The 16,797-nt window shown below is 41.3% G+C and overlaps 1 protein-coding gene across 2 annotated transcripts in view; it reads left to right on the top strand.

Annotated features, from left to right (window-relative positions):
- Window positions 1–16,797, top strand: part of Vps41 (VPS41 subunit of HOPS complex) — a 157,162-nt gene that overhangs the window by 131,144 nt on the left and 9,221 nt on the right. For both annotated transcript variants that reach the window (XM_028860126.2, XM_037205920.1), the window contains exons 21-25: window positions 467–517; window positions 4,765–4,902; window positions 9,020–9,074; window positions 11,106–11,246; window positions 12,990–13,126. In XM_028860126.2, coding sequence (XP_028715959.1) covers window positions 467–517; window positions 4,765–4,902; window positions 9,020–9,074; window positions 11,106–11,246; window positions 12,990–13,126 — 522 coding nt within the window. The remainder of the gene's footprint in view (window positions 1–466; window positions 518–4,764; window positions 4,903–9,019; window positions 9,075–11,105; window positions 11,247–12,989; window positions 13,127–16,797) is intronic.

The following is a 16,797-nucleotide window of genomic DNA, read 5'->3' as shown; positions in this document are numbered from 1 at the left end:
AGATCAAGAGGCTGCATTTGGTAATGGCCTTCTTGCTGGCAGAGTGGCAAGTCAGTTTTGGGTGTTACACAGCAGGAAACAGGATGAGCCATGTGAGAGGTCAGGTGTGTACCCTGGAAAAAGAAGGCAGGTGCAAGGCATCTGGAAGTGTCCATGCTCCTCGCTCTTTTATAGCTATCTGCTCTCATGCAACCTAAGCCTCCTAGAGTCCAGTTTAATCCCCTTATATGGTAATCAGTCACCTCCCATGAAACCCTTCCTCTTAAAGAGTCCCACAACCACCACCTTTTAGTGATCACATTAGGAATCCAAGCATGGAGTCAGGTTTTGGTGGGGAGCAAGGCACATTCAGACTATAGCATGTATTACTAGATGAGTGTCTGCAGTAGTGTGCCCACAGTAAAGTGGTAATTTGTCAATATGATTGTCTCCTCATACTGCATTTTAATTTTTTCTTTTTCCTCAGATTAAAAAAGTGGTAGAAGAATTAGAAGACAGACCAGAATTGCAGCATGTGGTGAGCATTAGTCTCCTTTGCCCTTTTAATTCAACAGCAGACAGAGCACCTATGTATTGGTGGGGGGTGTCCATGCAGAGAACTTTTTCTTAGAAAACACTGCTCAGATTGGAGTTTTGACCACAAACAGTGTGCAGGAATTACTAGAATGTAACACATGCTGTGACTTTGTGGCTTGGAATTAATCATAGCACAGGTGGTTGAAGTTTGATTTACAATTGGAACTTTCAGAAAAAAATGCATTCTATTTTGCTATTCTCTATCATTCTATGCCTGGGAGTAAGTGCTTTCCTCTGCAGTTGCTATTATATATAATCAGGTCATAAGTCACAGCATTATAGATACCAAGTCCTGTTCTTCAGTGTGCACGACCATAGAGTGAGCAAAGAACAGATTTATAGTTTCCCCCCTCACCCACATTGTAGCTGAGCTTACCTCTTCTGTATAGTTTTGGTGGCTGTATTCTGAAGGTTGTTAGTCTAGATTTCCTTAGAGGCGCCCTTGATTCCATGTATCATGTCGTCCAGGGAATAAAGCAGGAGTAGTGTCTTTGTTTGCTTTCTATTACTGTGACCAAACATCACGACCAAAAACAACTCGGTGAGGAAAGGGCTATTTTATCTTACAACAACTTTCAGATCACATTCCATCACTGAAGGAAGTCAAAGCAGGAATTCTAGCAGGAACTTCGAAGCAAAAGCTATGGGAGAGCACTGCTTACTGGCTTGCCCCTCATAATTTGCTCAGTCGGCTTTCCTATACACTTCAGGACCACCGGAAGGGTTTGGGGGGTGGCACAGTGGATGGGACCCTTTAATCATTAATCAAGAAAATACCCTTCAGACCTGCCTACAGGCCAATCTTATGGTTGTATTTTTGTTTTCCAATTAAAATTCCCTCTTCCCAGATATGTCTAGGTTGTGTCAAGTTGACAAAAAACAACCGGCACAAGAAGGTATTTTCTATATGCTTTAAAAACATATATAAAACTATATGGAGAGATGGGCAGAGATGAAGCACATCTTGGTATTGTAGCTAGAGTTTTCTCCCAGTCCTGCCTGGCCCACGGTCAGGACAGATCTCTCTCCCCCGCCAATCCCACAGCCGCTCAGACCCAACCGAGTAAACACAGAGAGACTTATATTGCTTACAAACTGTATGGCTGCAGAAGGCTTCTTGTTATCTAGTTCTTATATCTTAAATTAACCCATTTCTATTAATCTATAAGTTGCCACATGGCTTGTGGCTTACCGGTATCTTTTACATGTTGCTTGTCATGGCGGCAGCTGGCAGTGTCTCTCTGACTCAGCCTTCCACTTTCCCAAATTCTCCTCTCTCCTTGTCCCGCCTGTACTGCCTGCCTGTCTACTGGCCAATCAGTGTTTTATTTATTAACCAATCAGAGCAACACATTTAACATACAGAACATCCCACAGCACAGTATGGCTTGTCCTACTCTGACAACCTGCATCTCTCACAGGCTTTATTTGTACACAAAATCATTGTCTCACAGACTTTCATCATTGATTGCGAAGTCTTCATGGTGCATACTTTTTCTAAACTCTTCCACGATTGCATAAGCATATCAAAGTAAAAGAAACAATGAGCAAACAGCAAATGTCATGAGAATAAAAATGCAACATTATGATAAAATCAATTCTTTTTAACACGATGTCCTTTTCTTTAACATCAGTGTGGTAAAGCCTTGTGGTTATAGAAAAACTAGACAGGATGTCTCTATTTAAGTTTGATTTAAGTTAATAGATCAGAAGTTATTTACTACTGCTTGTTATTCTATTAATCTACTATAAGTATATTTGATCTTTCTATAGAAATCTAATTCTTGGTCCCTTGTTCAAATTCTTTCTTTTATATCTGACATAAGACTACCATCCTTTCCTTTAACTTCTGAAATACCATGTTCTGTTCTTATTCTTTGTATAATCAGTGGAGTCCTGATCTGACAAGTCTGCTCTGGAAGCAGTTCACAGGCAGTTCACGGAGCCAAGATGGTTCTCTTTGTTTCTCTGTCATAAACTCTTGTTTCAATATGGTCTCTATCTTTATTACAATCCTGCAAAGAGTAAAAGAACATCAGGATTCCTAAAACTGCTTACTTTGCCTTTAGGAGGGTACCAAGGCCTGTCGTTAATTTTATAATAAAAAAAAATCTTTTCCTTGACCATACTAGATCTGTGTTTCTGGGCAAGGAATGAAAACCTAATGATTCAATTATAATTTGTTGGCTTCTAAAATTTCCCAGAGTTTTTCTTCTTAAATGATTTGTTCCAGATCCATGCTTATTAATTTGTTCTAATATCATTTGTTCCAATATCTCATGCTTATTAATACCACTTAAGTAATAGGTTCTATAGAAGACTCAATTTCTTGTATAGCTAATTCCCCCAGGGAATCACCATAAATTTTATTCTTAACATCAGCTTTCATAAGAATTGTTACATTGTCCCAGTTACAGCCTTTGGTGAGGGGACCTTAACAGCAAGGAATTCAAACATTAAACATGTCAAAGACATAGCAAGAGTTGTGCAGCAAATTCCACCAAGGACAATGAAGGGTCAGTTCAAGCCTTTGTGATCTTGGTCAAGCAGCAGCTTCAAGATGCTTGGCATTTTCGCTGGAAGTGTGGTATTCTATTCAAAAACCAGCTTCTATGCTGAAGCTTGTGGAGTCTCACAATGGGAGTGTAATCTGGATATTTTTGTTAATTGCTCAGTATTTAATGCAGATACTGTTACCATAGTTTTCATGACCAGAAAATCTCAAGATTATCTGCTCGCACAAGCAAGGCTCCATTCTGCTGTCGTCTTAAAAGTTTGCTTATAGAGCAACAGTTTCTGACCTGCTTAAGGTATAAAACAGCTACAGGCAGCATTGCTCTACAGCCGTGTAACCAGTGTGACCAGTCAGATATCCAACTAAAATAGTCGTGTAATGTCTGTAGTCTGTGTGACAGGAACACACCTCTTCAGGGAAGGTACCATGTCTTGGCCATATCCAGACCCCACTGCAAGCTGCCTGTCGGCACTCCTTATCAGATTTAGCTCAGCAAATGAGCTTAGTTTGGCTGTTCCATGTCCCCTAATTGCCCCAGAGAACTGTAAACAGCCCAAGGATGACTCTTGAAGTACATATGTTGTCTTGGCATGATATACAGCAGCAGTTGACTTATAGCTTTGGAAGAACTGGGGTTCTTTGTTATGAATCTGTTACCAACACTCATGGTCTGAATGGACATTGTGTGGCTAGTGTGTGTCTTCTCCCTCTGGTGGGTTGTGGGTTTGTGTTTGTATTTAGCATTAGCACAGAGTATCCTTTTGGGGGTATTATATAATGAACTCAATCCTTTCAGTAAGTAGATAGTGAAAAATATTCCCTTTAGAGTCTAATTGTATGAAACAGCTGTTCTCTTTTTATTACTTATTTTTGTTTTCTGATGCCATCAATATAGATACCACTTAATTGCAAACAGATTATATTAATTCTCTAAAAATGTGTAAGGATTAATTTATGGAGTGCTTTTAGAATAGTCATGTCATGACCCTGTGCTTTTCATGTAAAACAAGAAAAATTTGTAAAGATTTATTTTAATTTTATGTGTAAGAGTATGTGTGTAAGTGCACTATGGGCTTGTTGATGTGCATGGAGGCCAGAGGAAGATGGCAGATGCCCTGTAACTGGAGTTATGGACAGGTGTAAGCTGCCATGTGGATGTTAGGAAACCAACCTGGGTCTTCTACAAGAGTAACAATACTCTTAAGCACTGAGCCATCTGCCCAGCTCCAAGAATAGAATTGTTACCGAAGACTGCTACCCAGGCATTTGATTTCTGCAGCAAGGAGATAATGACATTAAGATTTACCATCACTAATGCCTGTGCAGTGCTTAGCGTACACACGCGTGGTTCTGGGTGATGCACAGATGGCAATTGCTTTGACTCAGTGAAGTTTGCTGCGGGTGAGGACCCCAAGTCACAGAGTGAGTAGGGACTTATCTAACTTCACATAGTTGCCAGTGGCAGCCAGTCCAGCCAGGAACCTTCTAGGAGAATTTCAGAATCTGCTCCCCAAATGATATTCTCCCCCTCCCCATTCCTCATCACATAGAAGTTATCCTTGCTGAAGACCATGTTTCCTAACCTCCATGGAAATTGTTAACAACTAAAGTAGCGAAGTTAACTGGGTATTTTGTTCTTATTCTGATAGTGTGGCATATCTTGTTCCTTTTAGTATTTGCATAAGCTCTTCAAAAGAGACCATCATAAGGGACAGCGCTACCATGAAAAACAGATCAGTCTGTATGCTGAATACGATCGGCCAAACCTCCTTCCCTTTCTCCGAGACAGTACCCATTGCCCACTTGAAAAGGTAAGCCACTGACTACTCACTGTTTGGACACCTCAGAAGTAGTTGTCGGTTTTGTAAGTCATTTGTTGGTCTGCTCTCCTTGCCTGTGCTCATTGTCGTTTTTGTAAGTCATTTGTTGGTCTGCTCTCCCTGCCTGTGCTCATCCCTGTTCAAGGGAAGGCTGCTGTTGAGTCCAGTGGGTCCTGCCAGCCCACTGTGGTGAGACAGGGTCCTTTGGGTTAGGCTTTGGGACAGAGCACATTTCTGTGACAGGCTTAATGAGAATAAATATTTAGTCCATGGAAACACATACCAAGCTGAAGTGTTATCAAGAGTCCGAGTCTTTTTCTCAGAATTAGAGTAACTCGGGGTCAGAGCCTGAGTGTGGGGACTGCCCGAAGCCAGGGCAGCTGCTGCCCCAGGGACCAAGTTTGATAAGCAGAGCGACAGTGTCCGTCTGTGCCCAGCACTTGCCACTGAGCTTCTGTATTTCTCCAACACGCGGTGTACATTGTAATGGCCTCTCTGCTACTCGGTCGTCTCCACTCACCTGTAAATTCTTTCAGGAAGGAAGGACTTCTTCTACTCATTTGGGTAAAGGAATCAAGGCACTGCTTGGCATTTTTTAACTCTTTAAATGGCCTTTTCATTGATGATCACTGAAACTTCTAAATCAGGCATTTTTTTCTTGTCAAGATCCATGGTAGGAAATCTATTTGCATAAAAGTATTACCCTGCCTTATTTTGAAACATAACTGACTTTGACACGTAATCATGACTTATGGATTCATGAAAGATCTCATTCTTTTTTTTCCTTAGAAATAAGAATTCTATATACACTGAATTACCTCTGAAATTGTCATTTATGTTTACCACAAATGACAAGGTTGATCCAGGCTATGACAGGGATGTCTATGACACCTGTGATACCCAATAGATGACAGGGCGTGAATGGTGGAATACATCCTCACCTGTTTCAGCCCAAAGACACGCAAATATAAATTACAAATTTTAAAACCAAATGCTCCCTCCCCAGAAAGCTCTTACTTCAGAGCACTAATTCCTCCATGTCATGTCATTTAACTCATCTGGGCTTGGGTAACTGCTGAGGGGAATAATGGCGGCAAGTGGGTGACTAGAAATTTTGAAGTATTCAGGTGTACCTTATTTTGTGTGGTTTGAAATCCCAAATCCATACTTTGCAGCAGCCCTGATAGTAGTACATCAGAAGCCCTGTGAGGACCAGCTATTCAGTCCTAGATTTCCGGGACTGAAAATCACCACAGTTCATAAACTCAGAAATCAATCATAAGTTTTTTATGGAATTGTTCATTGCAAGGGAGCTACAGACTTTGTAAGAATTTCTAACTCCTGCTCTTGGAAAGAACAGTACGTTCCTTCATACATCTGTCATGCCTTCCACCATGCACTGTGCTTTTACTTGCTTGATATTAGTTCATCTCCACAAAAGTACCTTTAGGTGGATGGAGGCATCTGGTACCTGGCAAGCTGAGACTGGGGGTGTGAATGGAGTAGTTGTAAGAGGGGGAGGTGGGGCTCGTTCTTCACTGTGCTGAAGAATTGTTTTTCAGGTTTAAAGTGTCCACTAAAATAGCAGCAAAGGTATTCCTTAGCATTGTAAGCAACAAGAAAAATAGAGCTGCAAACCTGTCTTTGGACTATAATTTACACATGTCATCTTGTGATTTGATCCTGCCTCAGATATGTTACAATAATTATAACTTTGGCAGGTTTATAACTGAATGTATGATCTCATATTCTGCAACATTCACAAGGTAGCAATGTGTATAATTTGGATGAACACATTGGCAACACAAAGTGGATAAAATTTCTCTAAAGGATTTGAAGAAAGGTTAGCTAGGATATATCAGAATCAAGGCTAGGCAGGAATCCTTGTTTAATTACAGCTGACAATGTTGCTCTTGCTTCCCTGAAATTCCCGTTTCACCTTTATGCTGAGTCAAGAAAAAGAAAGTTAGAATGTTAATTTTGCATCTTTTTTTTTACTCAATTTCTGTTAGTTATCTTACTTTTCACCTTTGTTTACCCTAAAACACACACTCTCTCTCTTTCTCTCTTTCTCTGTCTCTCTGTCTCTGTGTGTGTGTGTGTGTCTCCTCTCTCTGTCTCTCTGTCTCTCTCTCTCTGTGTGTGTGTGTGTGTGTGTGTGTGTGTGTGTGTGTCCTCTCTCTGTCTCTAGTCCATCTAAAGTCTTTCTTCTAGAGGGATCATAGTGTTCAAATATTTGAGAATCTAAAATAAGGATGATGCCACATTTGTGTCAGTAAAAGAAGAATTCTGTGTCCTGTAAATACTTTATTTTTATATTTCACTCAAAACTCTTACATATTTCTAGAGTTTCATCATTTTTGATGAGAAAAATCTAAGGTACTGTTAGAATCCACTTATAAATTATTTTAATAATCTAGGAAAAGACTTGCTGTTGTAGAGAGCTGCCCTCTAGTACAGTGTGATCTGTTGAACTCTTGACAACTGTGATTCCTGGTTGGAGACCCGTATGAGACTGGGGATATATAACCAGTAACAGTGTCCTGGTAGTGTGCTCAGTAGGTCCAGACCATCCTTGTGGGTGCATAGTCAGTTAACACACTGACACTGAGTATCCGAAACATGGTAAATCAGTATAAATTAAATAGCCACTTAGAGTAAGTGCTTTCTGTAATGGACCATTCAAGTGAGGCTCATTTCTGTCTTAAATGGTATGTGTGACTTGAAACACTGTCCTGGCATCATCCCTATTCTAGACTAAGGTGATGCTCTTTTCCCTGTTATTTATTAGTTAGATACATTGCTCTTTGTGATCAACCCCCACCCCCATTCCTTAGCTGGTTTAAATATATAGTCTACAGGAAAATTTAAGTCAAAAATCCAAATATCAAGACTACTCCTGCTGTTATTTCCAAAGATAGATCACAGAACAGAAAGAGATGATTAGCTCAAGCTGTTCTTTCTATGACTTTGATTCTTATTTTCAAAACTGCCTAGCTGGCTGGTAGTTTCTAAATAACTACTTTAAATATGCAACCCAGTTAACTTGTTCTGAAACCTTTATTGTCTCCTCATTTGAGAAAATACTCATTACACACCTACTGTGAGCCCAGCATTGCGCTAAGCATAAGACTTAACAAGCACATGGTCCCTACAGGGTGAAAGTGAATGACTAATATTGTGAATAGTTAGTTATCCTAGGGATAAAGAATTGTGAAGCCACATGCAGGGTGAAAATGGAGGAATCCCTAGACTCTGGTCCAGTGTGACCTCCTCTACTCTCTAGAGTAGGGACTAAGGAGTGAGGAGCAAGTTTCAGAGGGGGACAGGTGGTCAGGGAGAATAAAGATGGCTGGACAAGGCTGCGGGTCACCACGCAAGTACAGCAGGAGGGCGGGCGGTCTGTGAGATGTGATTTCCCCAGCAATGGTACCAGACTCAGGTGCCACCTCTCTGAATTCAGTGTTGTAACTCCATGCATACGGTCCTCCCTCTGCACTGTGCCAGTCATGGAAAGACATGTGGCCATGTCTTTGTCATCCTTCTTGTGCCCGTGAGCCTGGGGTAGACTTGCTGTCTCTTCTCCTGCTTCTTTGTCTCCCAGAGTGTTGTCATTACATGTTACTATTCTCCTCATCTTTGCTCCCTTGGTTCAACCTGATCCTTCAGCATCCAGCAGGGAGAGCACAGTAAATATATGCTGTTTGATTTTAGTGACTGTGACTTGTCAGTACACAGTGCATCCTTACACTGTGGGAGGAGGCAGTTTATACAAATGACTATAGATGAGGGTGGAAGCAATGGTATAAACCTCAAGCATCTAGAAGAGAGAAAGCTTGAGAGGGAAACACATTCCAGCATTGTTCTCTGCTTCTGCCTATAGAACGCTCTGTGGCTTGGTGTGCTCTCAGTTCAGTTACCTAGATCCAGTGACTGAAAGGTGAATGAAAACCAAGAGCCACAGAGATGTGTTGTGTTTTGTTTCATTTTTTTTAAAGGAAAACAATGAAAAATTCTTCCAAGTTTGTAAGTGGTTTTAAGTGGCTCTCTTAATATTCTTTGCCTGTTTGGTAGTCCATAGTAACATTTTTCCCTGCTTTAATTAAAGGCTCTTGAGATCTGTCAACAAAGAAACTTTGTAGAAGAGACAGTTTACCTTCTGAGTAAGTAGCATTTGTTCATTTTAGTTCCAAATGGGGTGAGGATTTGGCATCATATGTGTAAGAATGGACGTAGATTTGAGAACAAGGTGTCAGACATTCAGGCCTAGTGTGTATAAAAATGTAACACACGTAGAAAAGGAGAGTCCAGAGCACAATAGCATAGGAAGAATTACTGGAGCCATGCTTCTAAAAGAACATATAGCAAATCTGTAATAAAAAAGGCAACAAAGCAAACAAAAATGTATCATATTTCATAACACAGATTAAAATTGTAGATGGGCTAACAGATTTCATTTTTTGGCATTTGGGGTCTTTTCCCCCTTTAGCTTATAGTTGGCTTATATCACCACACACTGATATGAAACAATTCCTATTTTTAAAATTCATACCCTTAATAATTAGCGTATGGGGCTTTGGAGCAAGAGGAAAGCTTCATGGTGTACTGTAGCTATCAGTGCTCCCGTCTCCCCTGGTGCCCACCTCCAAACATGGCAGAGCTTGTGTGCAATCTATCCCCGGAACCTAGACTTCTTCCAGAATGCATGAGCGCCATGCAGCTTGTACCGGGGATTTCATGAGGAAGCTTTGCAGGTGCTGGTGACATACAGCATAGACCAGATGTGAGGATCTCGCTGGCATCTTTTCCCTGCCCGCCTACCCTGTTTCTCACACCACAGCTTTCTTCCACACACCACTCACTGTTATTGGCTCCTTCAGCCTTTGGTGAAAATTAACCCAAGTCTCCAAATCTTATGTATGGAGGAGCAAATTCATGGATGTTCAGCATCAGCCCTAAAACTGTCCGATCATGGGATCTGCTTTCCTTAGGAGAAATATCTGAGGCTTGAGCATGGTTTGGGGCTTCTCGTCACAACTTCAAGTACGTTATCAATTTACTTCTTCCAACTGTGATCCTCCAGGAAGTATCTATTTGAATTCATCTTTATCATACTGCCTTGGGAACAGTAGATGACTTAATTCATGACCCTCTACTGGTTCTTGCATGGAACAAAGGACAAGGGTCAATGTAATAAGCCTCAGCCAGACAGTTGGCCCTCTACTACATAAGGCCTTCTACATGAACTCTAATACAGCTTGGGAAAACTAGGAAGTGCCAAGAGATTAATGAGCAGAAAAGGCAGAATGTTTTCCAAGTTTTTAAAGTCTTAACTGTGTCAGATTTTAAATCCAAAAGAAATTGCAGGCCTGTGAGAAGGAAGGCAGAATGCAACAGACCCAGCTCAAGCTCCAGCTGTACAGTTCAGTGGCTACATAATCTTGCCAAGTTACAAATATTGTATTTCCTCTTATATTAAAAAAAAGTAGTACGTAATATTAAGTCCAGGCATGGTGGCACATGCCTTTAACCCTAGTACACAAGTGGCAGAAGAAAGCAGATCTCTGTGAGTTCAAGGTCAACTTGGTCTACATAATGAATTTCAGGCTACATAGTGAGGCTGTTTCAAAAAAGGGGCGGGGGGTGGGGGAGGAAATGTTGTAAATAATCAGTATGTTAGGCTAGAGAGATGAGTTAGCAGTTAAGAGCATTTGCTGTTCTTCCAGAGGTTCCAGGCTCAAAACCTAGCTATCACATGGCACATGATAGATCACTTCAATTTCGAAACTCTGGTTCTAGGGGATACAGTGCCCTCTTCTGGTCTCCATGGGCACTAGGTATGCACATGGTACACATACATACATGCAACCAAGACACCCATGCACATAAAGTTAAATAATAAAATTAAATAAAAATTAAAAAAATAAAGTAGGGACTTCGGTAAAGCATCTCTCCTAGCACCATAGTGAGATGAAATGATGTCATTCACATAACATCATCCAGTGAACATTCCACACAACATGAGCACTGAATAAATAGGAAGTATTTATTTGGCTGTCAGAGACAGAAAATGCTAGTGTCCTGTAAGAAAGTCAGTTTTAGTCTTTTCTTTCAGGCTTTATAAACCAACTAAGAACTATACTATTTCCTTTTTTAAATGAATAAAGTATTCCATACTTCCTTACCTCATCTAGGCCGAATGGGAAACAGTCGGAGTGCCCTCAAGATGATTATGGAGGAATTACATGATGTTGATAAAGCAATTGAGTTTGCCAAGGAGCAAGATGATGGAGAGCTCTGGGAAGACCTGATTCTATATTCCATCGACAAACCACGTAAGCAGAGAGGCCATTTGGTTGTAAGGCTTTTTGTCAGTATATATTATAGCCCATTGTGCGAGGAAGAATTATCTCAGGGTCCATTGGGCTAAAATGATGGCCAAGTGGGTTGGTGGAGAAGTTTAATCCCTAAGTCCCACAGGGTGGAAGGAAAGTGTTCCCTTCAGTTGTCCTCTAACCTCCGCACACGTGCACCCAGTGCATGTGGATCAGCCTCCCTCCCTCCCTCCCTCTCTTTCTCTCTCTCTTTCTTACTTATACACACACACACACACACACACACACACGAAGTATAAATCAATATAAGTGAATAAATCGATAGATGAATATAATAAAGTTTTGATGGTAAAGCATCCACAATGAATCCAGCAGTGAAAGTTCTGGGGATTCTTACCCTTCCTGTGCAGGAAGGCCAGAACCTGACTCTGCAAGCCTGAGGGTGAGGAAGAGCAGGTGGTTGGTTACACAGTTTACCATCCCTTCTGCAGCTCCACTGATAAACGCCTTGTGGCTTGGTTTGGCTTGGTTTGGGTTTGAGTTTGTATACAGAGAGTGTGAAATCTCAGAGCCCTTTCCAGACTATGTATAAAAGCATGTTACTTACTGGACGGTAGCCATGGGTGAGGTTTTTGAGTTGTAGTAGTGCCCTTTCCAGCCTCATTTTATTAACACAGCACTGGGAGTTCTTAAATGTTACTGCTTAGCTCGGCCATGTGCACAGGCTCTCTCATCTCCCTACTGCTTTGTGATGTGGTTGGTGGTTGTTGGTTTTGTTGTTGCTGTAAGTTAGGGGGCTTTATTCTCATGTAAGTAGCTTACAGTCAAAATGGACCTTGAGGACTTTCTCTCCTGAAACTACAAGGAATCTAACGTGGTTGGAATTTGAGTTCATTACTTATGAGCTTCATGACCCTGGATAAATTAAATACCTACTTACCCTTTTTGTAAAAGGAAAACACAGTATATGCTCACCTTGAAAAATATTAAAGTATAGAATAGCTGAGTGATCAGAAGTTCTTGGTGTTGCACTTTGACAATAAAAATGATTTTAAAGGTGTGAATAAAGGTAATCATTTAACTTTTCTTAAAATGTTCTTAGTTTCTCTTTTAGATCTTAGACCAGTGGTTCTCAACCTTCCTAATGCTGTGACCCTTTAATACAGTTCCTCATGTTGTGGTGACCCCCCAACCATAAAATTATTTTTGTTTCTACTTCATAACTGTAATTTTGCTACTATGAATCATAATGTAAATATCTGATATACGGAATATCTGATATGTGACCCCCAACGGGGCCAAGAACCACAAGTTGAGAAACACTGACTTAGGGGAAATTAGTCCTTAAGAGTGTAATTTAAATTTAAAGAGGATAGGTCCTTGAGAGTTTAGAAAGTCACATTTTTAACATTTACCTTGAAGGAAATAAGTTGTTACTTTTGATTGAAGTTGATGTGAACAAATAAAGTGCATTCTAATATTGCTCATGTAGGTTTTTGTTTGTTTGTTTGGTTAGGGTTTGTTGTTGTTTTGCGTGTGTGTGTGTGTGTGTGTGTGTGTGTGTGTGTGTGTGTGTGCGCGCGCGCGTGCGTTTTTGGTTTTTGGTTTTGTTTTAGGGTTTCTCTGTGTAACAGGCCTGGCTGTCAAGAACTTGCTTTGTAGACTAGGCTGGCCTGGTCACAGAGATCTGCCTGCCTCTGACTCCCAAGTGGCTCATGTTTATTTTTACATGGTGTTTTGTAGCATTTATTACTGGCTTGCTAAACAACATCGGCACACACGTGGACCCAATCCTACTAATTCACCGTATCAAGGAAGGAATGGAGATTCCCAATTTGAGAGATTCCTTGGTTAAAATTCTGCAAGATTATAACTTGCAGGTAAGTATGAGCAGGTTCATCCATTTCTAGATAAGTATTTCTAAACCACTTAGATGTCTGCCAGACTTTGCAATTCGATGTTGGAAACCTGTTCAGATAGAGAAACTGAAACCATCTCAGCTAAGGAAGCTGTTTGATTCCTCAATCGCCTCCAGATTTTCTCTTGAGAAGATTTTTTTTTTTCCACTTGTGTGGTAAATACAGCATAGCATTGAGGAGGGCATGAGAATACTTACAAAGACTACTTCAACAGGCCACAAAATGTTTTCTGAGAAAATAAATACTGTGTGCAATTTGGGAGAATAAGATATATCTTTAAACACTCCAGTAATTTTCCTTGAAGCCATTGAAGGACTCCATTGTCTGAAACGTGCTTAAACACAGGACCTAATGAGCCTCTGTCTGGCTGCTGCAACGATGCTACTTTATTTGCCCTTTAGTTCAAAAATTGTGTTAAGAAAAATGGAACCCATTATTTTCATGTAAATAATTAATACACTAGTTACTAAGCATCCTAACCTTTCTCTTTGAAAGGTTGAACAATGAATATATTTCAGAATCCTGGTAGCTTTCTTAGGACTCAACTGCTTAAAATGCATCTACTTTTAAAATGCAGGCTGTCTTTTCTACACTCATTTGAAAATGGTTTTGTCGTAATAGATGAACTTGCTTTCCTGGAAACAGTGTACATTTTTCAGGTTGTAAGAAGAACATATTAACACAGATGTGTCAGATCACTGGTCACTGTGAGGGGGCAAAGCAGAGGACTGCCTCCCGAACTCAGGGTGATGGCACCAAGAATCAGTGCGACAATGTGCAGGAGTGGAGACCAGGAGGGACAACGGTTGTTGCCTTGGAGTGTGATTCTGTTACTCTAACATTTCCATAGTTGTAGTGAAGGTGTTCAAAAGTGGGGTGGGGATAAAAGTGGTCAGAGTAGAATTTAGTGAGAAATTAAGAAGGCAGGGCCTTATGAATCAACCAAATGGACTGAGACCTGGCTGGTGCAGGCAAGGGGAACTACAAGGGAAATCCCAGCATCCTTGTGGTCCTCGGAGAGCTATAGTATGACTGGAAGGAACAGCATGAAAGGAGGTTTTTTTTTCTGCAGTTGGAGGTGGACATCCAGAACCTTCACTCTAGAGCACTATGTATGGTATGGGGTTTGTGAAGAAGTGTGTGTTAGGTTGAAGCAAAGAGACTGAGGGCCTGTTCTGTAGAGTCTAATCTTAATGCTGGTGCTTATGGCCAACGGCCTTGGAGGTTTTCAGATGACCCTGGAGAGATTATTTGAGGGAGAAAGAAAAAGTGAAAAAGAGTAAGAATCTAGGAACCAGCTAATAGGGAGAAGCAGGGAACAGAGTTCTCTGGGAATGAACAACAGCGATCCAGACAAGGAGGCTGCCATCTCAGGCTTGTAAGTGGGCTTCGAGGGAAATGGTGGCAATAGTCAGCCTTCTAATGCCCTGTGAGTAAGACTGACAGGATCCTGCACTTTGGTGGGCCCTGCTTCCTGAGGAGCAGAATATGCTTGAGGCCTCAAATCTAAATGTAGGAAAAGTGTTTTTAGACCTATGACACCTCTATGTGATGGTGGATTCTTAAACTAGTGCTTGGAGCTGGGCCTCTGGGGTGAAACCATGCCTCCTTTACCAGCCCCCTGTGATACCAACAAAAGCACGTGGCAGACCCCCTCCCTGTGTTCTCCTCTTGAAGCTCACACACATTGCTGTAGTCTCACTATCATCCACTTTCTAGGAACACATTTGCATGGTTCTGAGCCAGCTGAAAATACAAAGTGTTAGATGTAAAATGAACATTTAACATAAAAATGATCCTCTAAAACAGCTGGTAAATCAGTATCTTGTCCTCTTAATTATAAATGCATAGAGAGCTTTCTTTATGCTATGTAAATATGCAGTTAGGTAGTGATTTAAGGAGACCCAGAATTTTTTTAACAGTGGGTCCAGAGAGCCATTGCTTTCCATCAGTCCCTGGGTAGAACAGCTGCTCGGAGGAAGAGGAAGGAGCAGGGACGGCAGACCCGCAGAAACTATCAAACTATGGCACCAATGCTGCCTCACTGGAGCTCAGAGGCTCTGGTGGAAGATGCCAAGAACAGCTGCAGAGTTCCAAAGAGTGCTTCCTCTTCTTTGTAGAAGGCTTTATCTCTCTCTCTCTCTCCCTTCCTCCCTCCCTCTTTCCTTCCTCCCCTCCCTCCTTTTCCTTGGGAAGAGCTGCTCATTTTATTAGTGGCCAGTTGCTTATCTTCTTCATTTATGCAACCTATTGAGATCATCATAAAAATATCCCAGGCCTCTGTGGAGCCATGGGCAGTTCCCAGAAGGTTTTCACAGACATACTTTTATTTCATTGTATTGATCTTCATTTTTTGTTTCATAAAACTATAATTCATGTTCTCATTTATAATAAAAGAGTACAACCCCCCCCCATAAATCTCCCAAATTTGAGGGGAGTGTTACAGACCCATGAGTTTTCAAGAATCCTATGTATAAGGTAGGACAGTGACCCTAGTATATATGAAGACCCTTCAGACATAAAGGTCCAGAGTCCTGTGTCACAGGTGTGCTGCCATACACTTTCTCAGTGCCCTTTTTAAATAGACAATGCATTGAGGATATAGAGGTCTAACACAAATCTTAATAGGTCTTATTTATAAAATGAAAAAAGCCCAGAGCCAGATATTGGGGTGAAAGCTAAAAGATCAATGAAGCAGAACAAGCCACAGCCAGCCTTATCTTGCCAACTCCTCAGCTCATCCTGATTCCAGGAATCCTCAGACTGAAAGTCTCTGAGTCCTCACCCCTGAGTTGAACTGCTGCTTAGTTCCTGTCTCCTCACGCCTTATACACCATTCAACACCCAGCCATGTCACTTCCTGGGATTAAAGGCATGTGTGCTTCCCAAGCAAAGGCATGAGATCTCAAGTGCTGGGATTGAAGACGTTGTGCCACCACTGCCTGACTCTGTTCCTAGTGTGGCCTTGAACTCACAGAGATCCAGATGGATCTCTGCCTCCCAAGTGATAGGATTAAGGGTGTGTGCCACCACTGTCGGGCCTCTGTGTCTAATCTAGTGGCTGACTCTGTCCTCTGATCCCCAGATAAGTTTATTAGGGTACACAATATATCCCCACATAGAGGAGGCTTACAGTATGGTAATGTGGACACTGAAATGTGCTGGTCAGCTGTTGATTGAAATGAGAGGGAAGTAGCTGTGAGGAAACTTGAACTCCTCTGATGATACCATTTCATACTTTCGAACACCCCAGCTCTCTTCAGCTGAAATTTAGCAGAGTTGAGCATGTTCACTGCCTCAGATCCAGGTGACGTTAGGGAAATGGAAATCAGCACTTTTGTTACTAATCACTTTGTTTTCGTCATTCTTATTTGACAGAAGTTTTAGGTCAATAACAGTACTCTAGCATTAACCCTATTGCTCAGAGTAATAGCTCAGACTGAGGCTCCAAAAGGTTAATGACTTGCTGGCATGTGAAGACAGTGAATTTTAAACTCAGGCCCTGAAAGGGAGTGCCATGCCATTTTCATCTAGGACTGCATTAGCTCTAACAGGTAATCCATAAACATCTGCCAGTTAGGACCACTTTCTGGCTTCGCTATGGTAACAGCTCTGGAGGAAGACAGCAAGCC

Source organism: Peromyscus leucopus, chromosome 5 (assembly GCF_004664715.2).
Source record: "Peromyscus leucopus breed LL Stock chromosome 5, UCI_PerLeu_2.1, whole genome shotgun sequence".
NCBI classification, from domain to species: domain Eukaryota; kingdom Metazoa; phylum Chordata; class Mammalia; order Rodentia; family Cricetidae; genus Peromyscus; species Peromyscus leucopus.
Note: the sequence above shows the minus strand (reverse complement) of the source record. Positions and strands in the feature narration are given on the sequence as shown.